A 12,724-nucleotide genomic window follows, 5' to 3' on the forward strand; every position below is an offset into this window, starting at 1 on the left:
CAAAGAAAGTCTTTCATTACACATGTACATTGTGAAATAAAAAGAAGAAAAATATGCTGCTGAATCAACAGTCAGTGCTGTTAGGGAACAGAGTGGCCACAAAAGGAAATCTATTTTCCTTTTTCCCTAACTTGGTAGAGAAAAATGTTCTCCCAACTATGTTTCACATGTATAACCTTTAAAACAATGCCTGTGACAGATAAAGCTCAAACAGGGTGGGATATGTATTTCTGTGGAAGAAAGGAGAGCAGGCCTAGGACTTGAAGCAGTGACTTCAGGGCTTACGTCCGTGTCCGAAGCATCACCCCCAAAGCTCTCTTGCATGCCGTGCGACCTCTGGAATCCCCTCTGGTGCTTGTACTCCACCTCCGAGTCATATTCATTGGAATCCCGCAGGGTAGACAAGCCACTATCGAAGCAGCTCTCAGGCAGGCTGTCAACATCACAGTTCATCCTCTGCATGGGATCACAGAGGGCCAGCGAGTCACAGTCCTCATCCATGTAGGAAGAGCGGGATGATCTGGTAATAAAGGAGAGGACTGCTATACCTGAGGGCTAGTGATTCTCAAGATGACACAGCAATGGAATCAGAGAGCAATGCAATCAAGACCAATATTTTTGTTCTTACCAAGAGCTGTAATGTAGTCCAGGATTAAGCATCAGGGGAAATAAAAAACTCAAAGAAACAGTTCATTCTATGCAACAATCGATTAAGATAAAGACATTTAAGTCAAGTCAAACATTTAATTAAGGAAGTCATTTTAAAAAAATCACCTTCCTTATACAAAAAGAATCAGAATGTCCAGAATGTAAATGCAATCTCAAGTTGTGTTAACAAAAACGTATACAGAACATGGGAACATTTTTATTCTAATATGATCGGACCATATTCTGAACAGTGTGTTCATTTCTGGATAATATCTCTATTGTGACTTGAGACTTAAAACCCAACGGTCTGAGAAATGATTCAGTGCACTTGGCTGAAGTTGTAATTGTTTCTTCTCTCCTCAAATACTTGGAAGAGTTGACCCTAAGGGCCAAGTGATAAACTTTTCCGGGAGTCACATCTCTAATCGACATGGTGAAAACTGACAGGCAGTTAGACGTGTATGACCTGGACTGGTTTGGCATATGAGACGAGGTTTCTGCCACGAAGTGTTGACGTGTCTGCAAAGACTCTGATGGCGGGGGCGGGGGGGGGGGAGGGCGTTTCCTAAGAAGGTGCCCCAGAGAAAAACTAGAAATCCTGACTTCGATGGGTCTTTCCACTTGGGAAATGCCAATATTTTATAAATGTATATTTTCTCAGTTTATTTTGCTTTTCCATTTGATTCCCATAAGTATCTAAGTTTATATTGAAAGAAAACAACATATTTAGTCCCTACTACACATTGGGAACCATACTAGCCATTTGATATGATATCATCAGAAAGAGGAAACGGGAAGGAAACATAGATCTCCAGATATGAGAAATATTCTCAAATGAATATTCTTAGACAAGAAAGGGTAATCTTTACAGAAATGTATGCCATATAAACCTGAGAAGTCAAAAATATTTTGGTATCATTAGCAAATGTTTAAAATTAACTAAAAAGGTAATTTAATCACCTAACTTTCTGTAAATATGTTGCTCAATTATAAAGTCTTTCTCCTGGGACAGGAATTTCACACAATATCTCAATCTGCTTAGCTAAATGTGTGTACATTTTTTTAATTTGTCTCATCTTTTATGAAACTCTCCTTCTGACACTGATTTTAGGTCAAGCTGTAAGGAACCTAAAGAAACCATTTCATTATAATATAATGAAAGATATAAAATATATATAAAAATCAGCTCCATGTTATGATTAGTCAGAACATTTTTTTTAACCTATTTGTATTTCTGATTAGGAATGACAGAGAAAAAAATCCTGATTGAAAAGACACCTTCATACAGAATCTAAATTAAAAATATAGGTATAGATCAGACTTTCTCCGGAGAAGGCAATGGCACCCCACTCCAGTACTCTTGCCTGGAAAATCCCATGGACAGAGGAGCCTGGTAGGCTGCAGTCCATGGGTTGCTACGAGTCAGTCACGAGTGAGCGACTTCACTTTCACTTTTCACTTTCATGCACTGGAGAAGGAAACGGCAACCCACTCCAGTGTTCTTGCCTTGAGAATCCCAGGGAGGGGGGAGCCTGGTGGGCTGCCGTCTATGGGGTCACACAGAGTTGGACACGACTGAAGCAACTTAGCAGCAGCAGCAGCAGCAGCAGACTTTCTCAAACTCAACTTATATACATACCCTTTCAAAAGTAAACTAGTCTTTCTGCCTGAAGAATATTTTCACTACAATTAAATATAAAAAAATATAACACAAGTTATTATATATTTTAGAGTTCTTAGAAAAAACACAAAACTAAAACAAATATACAACTTAAAATCCAATAAGGATGCAAAAGCAATAAATAAAATTAAATTTACAAGATGCTTTTGATTAAAAAATTTTAATTGAAGTATAGTTGATGTACACTATTATATAAATTATAGGCACAGAATATAGTGATTCACAATTTCTCAAGGTTATATACTCCATTTATAGTTATTATAATATATTGGTTATATTCCCTGTTGTATAATATATCCTTATAGCTTTTTTTATGTCTAATAGTTTGTACCTTTTACTACCTTATCCCTATATTGCTCCTTCCTCCTCTCCCCTCTAGTAGCTATTGGTTGGTTCTCTATATCTGTAAGCCTACTTTTTTGTTATATTCACTGCTGCTGCTGCCAAGTCACGTCAGTCGTGTCCGACTCTGTGCGACCCCATAGACGGCAGCCCACCAGGCTCCCCTGTCCCTGGGATTCTCCAGGCAAGAACACTGGAGTGGGCTGCCGTTTCCTTCTCCAATGCATGAAAGTGGAAAGTGAAAGGAAGTTGCTTAGTCGTGTCCGACTCTTAGCGACCCCATGGACTGCAGCCTACCAGGCTCCTCCACGGGATTTTCCAGGCAAGAGTACTGGAGTGGGTCGCCAGTGCCTTCTCCAGTTATATTCACTTGTTTGTTGCATTTTTTTTAGATTCCACATATAAGAGAAATCATACAGTATTTGTCTTTCTCTGTCTGATTTATTTCACTTAGCATAACGTCCTCCAAGTCTATCCATGTTGCTGCAAATGGCAAAAAATTTCAATCCTTTTTTTAAATGGATGAGTTGTATTTCACTGTATATATACACACTACTGCTACTGCTAAGTCACTTCAGTCATGTCCGACTCTGTACGACCCCAGAGACGGCAGCCTACCAGGCTCCCCTGTCCCTGGGATTCTCCAGGCAAGAACACTGGAGTGGGTTGCCATTTCCTTCTCCAATGCATGAAAGTGAAAAGTGAAAGTGAAGTCACTCAGTCGTGTCCAGCTCTTAGCGACCCCATGGACTGCAGCCTACCAGGCTCCCCCGTCCCTGGGATTCTCCAGGCAAGAACACTGGAGTGGGTTGCCGTTTCCTTTTCCAATGCATGAAAGAGAAAAGTGAAAGTGAAGTCACTCAGTCATGTCCAACTCTTAGCGACCCCATGGACTGCAGCCTACCAGGCTCCCCCATCCCTGGGATTCTCCAGGCAAGAACACTGGAGTGGGTTGCCGTTTCCTTTTCCAATGCATGAAAGAGAAAAGTGAAAGTGAAGTCACTCAGTCATGTCCAACTCTTAGCGACCCGATGGACTGCAGCCTACCAGGCTCCTCCGTCCATGGGATATTCCAGGCAAGAATACTGGAGTGGGGTGCCATTGCCTTCTCCGATATACACACTACACCCTTTCAATCCATTCATCTGCTGATGGGCACTTAGGTTGCTTACATATTGTGGCTATTGTAATGCTACTATGAACACTGGGCTGTATGTATCTTTTAGAATTTTTTTTTTTTTCAGATACATACCCAGACGTGGAATTGCTGGGTCATATCATTTATTATTTGTGTTCTTTTTGATGATACCCATTCTGACAGGTGTGAGGTAATATCTTATTGTGGTTTTGATTTGAATTTACCTGATAATTAGTGATGTTGAGCATCTTCTCATATGCCTATTGGCCACTGGCATCCTCTTTAGAAAAATGTCTTTAGAAAAATGTTCAGTTCTTCTGCCAATTTTTTAATTCAGTTGTTTGCTTTTTTGATGAAGTTGTATGAGTTGTTTATGTATATTAGATATTAACTCCTTATCGATTATATCATTTCCAAATATTTTCTGGCATTGAGTGGGCTGTCTTTGATTTTCTGATAGTTTCCTTTGCTGTGTAATAGCTTCTAAGTTTAATTAGGTCCCATTTGTTTGTTTTTGCTTTTATTTCCTTTGTTTTAGGAGACAGATACAAAAACTATTCTATGATTTATATCAGAGTGTTCTGCTTACATTTTCCTCTATGAGTTTTATGGTACCTGATCTTACATGTAGGTCTTTAATCCATTTTGAGTTTATTTTTGTATATAGTGTTAGAGAATGTTCTAATTTCATTCTTTTACATAAAAGCTATCTGGTTTTCCCAGGACAGCTACTGAAGATACTGTGTTTTCTTCATTGGATATTCTTGCCTCCTTGTACTATATTTATTGACTGTAAGTGCATGGATTTATTTTTGGATTCTCTATCTTATTCCACTGATCTATATATGTGTCTGTTTTGATGCCTGTAGCTTTGTAGCATAGTCTGAAGTCTGTGAGTATGATTCCTCCAGCTCTGATATTTGTTTTCAAGATGATGTTGGCTATTCAGGGTGCCCTGTGTTTCCACACAAATTAAAAAAATTTTTTTTCTAGTTCTGTGAAAAGTGCCTTTGGTATTTTGTTAAGGATTACACTGTTAGGGATTGCATTGACTGTAGATTGCACTGGTCATTTTAACAAAATTAATTCTTCTAATCCAGGAACACAGTATATGTTTCCACCTATTTGTGTCATCCTCAATTTCCTTCATTGGTGTCTTATAGCAGTAGTCCCCAATCTTTTGGTACCAGGGACTGGTTTCATTGGAAGGCAATTTTCCCATGGACCAGGGTGGGAGATATGGTTTAAGGATGATTCAAGCACATTACATTTATTGTGCACTTTATTTCTATTTTGTGGCAACCTCAGGATATTTTTGCCTTGACTTTAGGGTTAGGGTTCACACTCCTATGAGAATCTAATGCTGCTGCTGACCTGACAGGAGGCAGAGCTCAGGCAGTAATGTGAGCGATGGGGAGTGGCTATAAATACAGATGAAGCTTCACTTGCTCCCCTGCCACTCACCTCCTTTTGTGCAGCCTGGTTCCTAACAGGCTAGAGACTGGGGTTGGGGATCCCTGTATTATAGTTTTCCTAGACAAGTCTTTTACTTCCTTATGTAGGTTTATTTCTAGGTATTCTTATTCTTTTTGATGAGATGGTAATGAAAATATCTTAATTTCTGATAGTTTGGTGTTAGTGTATAAAAATGCAACAGGTTTCTGTTAAATTGATATAAAATTAATATATAAATTACAAATATACAAATTTGTATATATTACATTATATTATAAATTTGCAATATAAAATTACATTAATTAAATTAATATACAAATTAATTTTGTATCCTGGAACTTTACCAAATTCATTGATGAGCCTAACAGTTTTCCGGTAGCATCTTCAGGATTTTCTATGTATAGTTTCATGTCATCTGCAAACAGTGAATTTCACTTCTTCCTTTTCAATTTGAATTCCGTTTGTTTCTTTCTATTCTCTGAGTGTTATGGATAGGACTCCCAAAATCATGCTGAATAAAAGTGGCAAGAGTGGGCATCCTTGCTTTGTTCCCGATTTTAGAGGAATGCTTTCAGTTTTTCATGTTGAGTATAGTATTAGCTGTGGGTCCATCATATATGGCCTTTATTATTTTGAGGTATGTTTCCTCTATGCCCACTTTTTGGAAAGTTTTTCAAATCATAAATGGATGCTGAATTTTGTCAAAGGCTTTTTCTTCATCTATTGAGATGATCATATCGTTTTCATTCTTCAACTTGTTAATGTGGTATATCACATTGAAAGAAAAATCCTTGCATCCCTAGGACAAATTCTACTTGATCATGATGTATAATCATGTATGATCATGATGTATTGTTGGATTTGGTTTGCTAATATTTTGTTGAAGATTTTTTTGCATCTACATGTATCAGTGATATTGGCCTATAATTTTCTTTTTTAGTGATACCTTTGGTCTTGGTATCAGGGTGATGGGGGTCTCAGAGGATCAGTTTGGAAGTATTCCCTCCTCTGCAATTTTTTGGACTAATTTTAGAAAGATAATTGCTAACTCTTCTCTAAATGTTTGGCAGAATTCACCTCTGAAGCTATCTGGTCCTGGACTTTTGTTTGTTGGGAGTTTTAAGATTACTAATTCAATTTCATTACTGGTAATTGTTCTGTTCATATTTTCTTTCTCCCTAGTTCATTCTTGGGAGACTGTACCTTTCTAAGAATTTGTCCATTTCTTTTAGGTTGTTCACATTATTGGCATATAGTTGTTTGTAGTAGTCTCTTACAATCCTTTGTATTTCTGTGGTGTTGGCTGTAACTTTTCTTTTTTCATTTCTGACTTTATTGATTTGGACCCTCTCTCTTTTTTTTTTTTTGATGAATCTGGCTAAAGGTTTATCAATTTTATCTTTTCAAAGAATCAGCTTTTAGTATCATTGATCTTTTCTATATCTTTTGGTTTCTATTTTATTTATTTCTGATCTTTATGATTTCTTTCCTTCTACTAACTTTGGGTTTTGTCTGTTCTTTCTCATTGCTTTAGGCGTAAGGGTAGGTTGTTTATTTGTGATTTTTGTTTCCTGAGGTAAGCTTATATTGTATAAACTTTCCTCGTAGAACTGCTTTAGCTGTGTCCCATAGGTTTGGATCATTATTTTTTAGTTTTCATTGACCTCTTGGTATTTTTTAATGTCCTCTTTGACTTTCTCAGTGATCCACTGGTTCTTTCATAGCATATTGCTTAGTCTCCCATGTGTTTGTGTTTCTTTACGGTTTTTTCTTGTAGTTGATTTCATCTCATTGTGTTGTGGTTAGAAAGATGTTTGATATGATTTCAGTTTTCTTAAATTTACTGAGGCTTGTTTTTGTGGCCCATCATGTAGTCTATCCTGGCAAATGTGCCATGTACACTTGAAAGAATGTGTATTCTGCTACTTTTGGATGGAATGTTCTCTCTATATCAATTAAGTCCATCTGGTCTAATGTGTCATTTAAGGCCTATGTTTCCTTATTGATTTTCTATCTGAATGATCTGTTCATTGATGCGAGTTAAAGTCTCCCCCACTACTATTGGGTTACTGTTGATTTTTCCTTTTTTGTCCATTAATATTTGCTTATATACTTAGGTGCTTCTATGTTGGGTTATGGCAGAAAGTGAAGAGGAACTAAAAAGCCTCTTGATGAAAGTGAAAGTGGAGAGTGAAAAAGTTGGCTTAAAGCTCAACATTCAGAAAATGAAAATCATGGCATCCAGTCCCATCACTTCATGGGAAATAGATGGGGAAACAGTGGAAACAGTGTCAGACTTTATTTTTTTGGGCTCCAAAATCACTGCAGATGGTGACTGCAGCCATGAAATTAAAAGACGCTTACTCCTTAGAAGGAAAGTTATGACCAACCTAGATAGCATATTGAAAAGCAGAGACGTTACCTTGCCAACAAAGGTCCGTCTAGTCAAGGCTATGGTTTTTCCAGTGGTCATGTACAGATGTGAGAGTTGGAGTGTGAAGAAGGTTGAGCGCTGAAGAACTGATGCTTTTGAACTGTGGTGATGGAGAAGACTCTTGAGAGTCCCTTGGACTGCAAGGAGATCCAACCAGTCCATTCTGAAGGAGATCAGACCTGGGATTTCTTTGGAAGGAAGGATGCTAAAGCTGAAACTCCAGTACACTGGCCACCTCATGCGAAGAATTGACTCATTGGAAAAGACTCTGATGCTGGGAGGGATTGGGGGCAGGAGGAGAAGGGGACGACAGAGGATGAGATGGCTGGATGGCATCACTGACTCGATGGACATGAGTCTGGGTGAACTCCGGGAATTGGTGATGGACAGGGAGGCCTGGCGTGCTGCGATTCATGGGGTTGCAAAGAGTCGGACATGACTGAGCGACTGAACTGAACTGAACTGATGTTGGGTTTAGATATACTTACAATTGTTATATCTTCTTGGATTCATCCCTTGATCATTATGTAGTATCCTTTTTCATCTTATGCTATGCTAAGTCACTTCAGTCGTGTCCGACTCTGTGTGACCCCATAGATGGCAGCCCACCAGGCTCCCCCATCCCTGGGATTCTCCAGGCAAGAACACTGGAGTAGGTTGCCATTTCCTTCTCCAATGCATGAAAGTGGAAAGTGAAAGTGAAGTCGCTCAGTCGTGTCCAACTCTTAGCGACCCCATGGACTGCAGCCCACCAGGCTCCTCTGTCCGTGGGATTTTCCAGGCAAGAGTACTGGAGTGGGGTGCCATTGCCTTCTCCGTTTCATCTTATAACAGTCTTTATTTTAAAGTCTATTTTGTCTCATATAAGTATTGCTATTCCAGCTTTCTTTGGATTTTCATGTGTATGGAAATCCTTTTCCCATCCCTTCACATTCAATCTGTGTGTGTCTCTAGATCTGAAGGGAGTCTCTTGTAGGCTACACATATATGGGTCTTGTTTTTATATCCAGTCACTCTATGTCTTTTGGTTGAAGTATTTAGTCCATTTACATTGTTGATGGGGTGATTTTAGCAGAAACTAATGTCTATGGCTGGGGATTTGTTATGTAAGTGAACGTCGAAATGTCTCTTGTCAGTAATGTTTGGGTAACAAAAGACATATAAATATGTCTCTGGTCAATAAAGTAATTATCAATGTGAAGAATCCTCCTGCCAAGCAGGAGACACGGGTTCTATTCCTGAGTCAGAAAGATCCCCTGGAGAAGGAAATGGCATGCCATTCCAGTATTCTTGCCTCAGAAATCCCATGGATGATGGAGCCTGGCAGGCTACAGAGCATGGGGTTGCAAAAGAGCTGGGACTAACTAAACAAACAAACAAAAACAATCTTATTGTCATTTAAACATTAATTTGGTCTTGTTTTGTAGGTATTTTTTCCCTTTCTTCTTCTTTTCTTTTCTCTTGTGATCTGATGACTAATAAGTTTTACATTAGCATCAAAAAGAAAATAAAATATTAACTTCCTATATCAAACTGTAACTCCCCCCTAAAGGAACATCAGTCTGGATCATGGTGGCCCTCTAGTGACTGTTCCAGGTTATGAGCACAGAAGTGCTATATTCCTGTCACTTGGAGGCAATGGGATATGATGACTTTGTCCCTTAGTCATATTGCTAAGGAGCTCTTTGTTTAGTACTACCAGCCTTATTCATGGTGCCCACTATTTTCAAAAATGAATCATGGTGAAATTTCTGAAATAATTTTCAGTAATCTAGCTTTTCCCTTATTCGCTTAGAACTGACCTTAAGCGTCAGTAAAGAAAAATAGCATCACACCCATATATTTTAAAAAGTAGTATCTACTTCTCAAAAACAGAAAAGCCAGATGCCTAGAGATACCATTAAATTGTTTTACTTCACAAATAAGTGAAAAAATTCTGATATTTGGATAAAATTTTATTAAAAGTGATCACCAATAACCTTTGAAAATAGACCTTCTGGAAAAGCTATCTGGCCATTTTGCTGTTGCCAAGATATTAGGTGCATTATTCTTTAGCCCAAAAGTTCTCAAATGAAAAGGGAACGAACATAAAATATGAAAGTGGCATCAGAAGTGGAGGGCCAGAGATCTACAGTTTATGCACTCACTTCTACCATCAAACTTGATACACTACAAAATGAGCCTTCTAAGTAGCAACGCTGGACACGTGTGGTAAATCTCCTACATAGGAACCTTCAAGTTGTGAACTTTCAAAGATGTGAACATGCATTTCATCAACGTCAGGCATGAGTGAAATTGCCCTCCATCTCCTATTGCTGACAATCCTTCAGCTCTACCATCTCCCATCTCCTCTCCTATCTCCATTCAGTAACTCTTCTTACCTGTTCACTCACTGCCAGCCCCTGTATGCCAGCTGCTGTACTTACTACTGTACTTTCCAAGGTACTGGACTGTAAGATTAAAAATGTTCGCTTTATTTTTTGAGTTTACTTTTTATGTATTATTTATGTGAAAATATTATAAACCTATTACAATACAGTATTATAGAGCAGGTTGTATTAGTTGGGTACCTAGGCAAACTTTGTTAGACTTATGAACAAACTAGACTTCTGAATGTGCTCTTGGAATGGAACTCATTTGTATGTAGGATATTTATTATATATGTACACACATGTATACACAAACATAACCTTTTAGTTTTCATTGCTAGATCTCAAGTAATAGCAGGGCCAATATTTCACTTCATTTGATTAAAAACAGAGCTAAATTCTCACTTCTGGAAAGCCTCTGTGACTCCTTTTGTACATTAACTCATAAACATCTACTCTCTACATTTCTATTTGTTTTGAAAGTTTCCCTTTCCTTGAACATAGCTTGCATAATATATACTGAGCCGCTAAACATTTACAGATTGTTCCAAGAATCTTAACATCATACACCACAACATCCCATATGGTAGTTCCACTGGCTTTCCTGAAACACCTCTTACAAAGGGCACTTCTAAGAAATAAGACATAATAGGGATGAAGTAAGGGTGAGCATACATAAAACCAAGTCATGATAACATCTTAAAGAAATCACTTTGGCCTCTCTGAAACATTCTAAAACACTTTAATCTTTACGTGTTTCATGTTTCAGAAATTCACAGAGAGTAGAAAATAAAAATTAGTGCCCTAAATGTATGCTTTTAATTTACCTCTAAGGAAATGTACTTTCCTTTTAACTTTGATCCAGAATTCAAACAAAAAGTTAAAAAGGTGTTAACATACCTGTCATAGCCCAGAGGTTGAGGAGAATGAAGATTAAATTTAGGACTGCTTCTAGAAACTGTATTCCCTGGTGAGATATTATTTATGCGCTGTAATACATAAAATACAGAAGTAATATTTTGTCATTCCATTTAAACATTTTCTATACATTTTAAAAACCTGTAGTACACTAATTTACTAATGTAATTGAGAGTTTGGTATCCTATATGAGAAAATGTAAGCACAGATATCAAGGGAAAAAGTGCAACAAATGCCCAAAGGACTCTCTCTCTTCATCTGAAGTCCAAACCATGCCATATAAGCCCTCAAGGGGCATCCTGGCTCCCAGATTTGCCAGGACCTTGCAGTACCAGCTTTGGATTAGTCTCTTCTCAAATCATCATTTGACTTAGTGACTGACTCATCCACACCCAAAGCTGTGGCACTGGAACCCCAACCTTGAAGCTGACCTCCAAAAGTCAGGGAAGAGGCTTTCTGGCTTTCTGGTTGGGAAAAGGTCCTCAAAATTCTAAATGGGCCTTAGCCTGTTTCTGTAGGAGGGTTTAAAAGCCCAAGGTTTCCACTCTGGTGATCTCATAACCACAAAGAACAACCAAAGAGTCTAAATAAACTCCTTGGCCAGAAGCACTCTCCCTCTTCTCTCTACAGGGAAATAGTTATTTGTACCTCCATGAGACATCTTACTTTTTATATTAGTGGTATCTGTGCACATCTTAATTCCTTGCGTGCGTGCAAAGTTGCTTCAGTCGTGTCCGACTCTTTGCAGCCCCATGGACTGTAGCCCACCAGGCTTCTCTGTCCATGGGATTCTCTAGGCAAGAATACTGGAGTGGGTTGCCATTTCCTCCTCCACGGAATCTTCCTGACCCAGTGATGGAACCCATGTCTCTTTTGTCTCCTGCCTGGGAAGCCCCCTTAAGTCCTTACCATACTACAAACTTTTCCAGGATCCAGGCCACATCTTTTATATCTTTCTCTGGTTTTCTAGAACATTGAACAAAGAGTTGGCAAACATCTACACATTATTCAGAGGAGTGGCATATTTTTTAATTTGGGAAAATGTTGCCTCCTTTTATTATATGAAATTGTTTTCTCATTCTTATAAGTTCTAAGACACGATTTTTTGATCAAAATACTCTACCACAAGAAAGAAGAAATTGCGTTGTAAAATTCTGTGGCCTACCAAGGCTCTGCTGAGCTTGCTGCAGCTGTTTTCAAGGGCACTCCTTAGGCCGTCGTTACTGTCATGCAGTTTCCTGTTAGCTGTTCTGCAGAGTAAATACATACAATAAAGAAGCAGATAAGAAAAGTATTAGTGGGATCAATGTCACCACTTTCTTTTCAGGCTGTGATGTTCAGAACATGGACCTATTACCTCTTGTAACTTTCTACCACTTCCCTTCAAATCTTCTAAACTGAGATGTTAATTCATTACTAGAAGTGCAATTTAACAATGTGTTAACTCTCTTCAAAGGTCTCCAGGCATTTTAGGAGTGAGTCAGTCATGCTGTGGAAACTGCTTCTCCTTCAGGGAGCTCCACTGTTAAGACAGGTTTGGTGCAAGCCTTTCTGTTCCCTAAAGGCCTGAAGCCAGCTTGCCCCACTTACTCTCTCTCCCCTCCATGCTGGGGGATACATCTGGTGTGTTCTGTCACACTTCTTTCTCCTGGTTCCTCCTACTTGTGGCCTGGTGCTATACTGCCAGGACACAAGTAAACCAGTTAAAAGCTCCATTGTTACAGCTATATGCAAAAAAA

At 38.6% G+C, this 12,724-nt stretch overlaps 1 protein-coding gene across 2 annotated transcripts in view; it reads right to left on the reverse strand.

The window, feature by feature from the left end:
- RASEF (RAS and EF-hand domain containing) overlaps window positions 1–12,724 on the reverse strand; it is a 90,765-nt gene that overhangs the window by 20,513 nt on the left and 57,528 nt on the right. For both annotated transcript variants that reach the window (XM_061426012.1, XM_061426011.1), the window contains 3 exons: window positions 12,151–12,235; window positions 10,968–11,056; window positions 286–520 (listed from right to left, as the gene is read on the reverse strand). In XM_061426012.1, coding sequence (XP_061281996.1) covers window positions 286–520; window positions 10,968–11,056; window positions 12,151–12,235 — 409 coding nt within the window. The remainder of the gene's footprint in view (window positions 1–285; window positions 521–10,967; window positions 11,057–12,150; window positions 12,236–12,724) is intronic.

The sequence above is a fragment of the Bos javanicus genome, chromosome 8 (genome assembly GCF_032452875.1).
Source record: "Bos javanicus breed banteng chromosome 8, ARS-OSU_banteng_1.0, whole genome shotgun sequence".
NCBI lineage: Eukaryota > Metazoa > Chordata > Mammalia > Artiodactyla > Bovidae > Bos > Bos javanicus.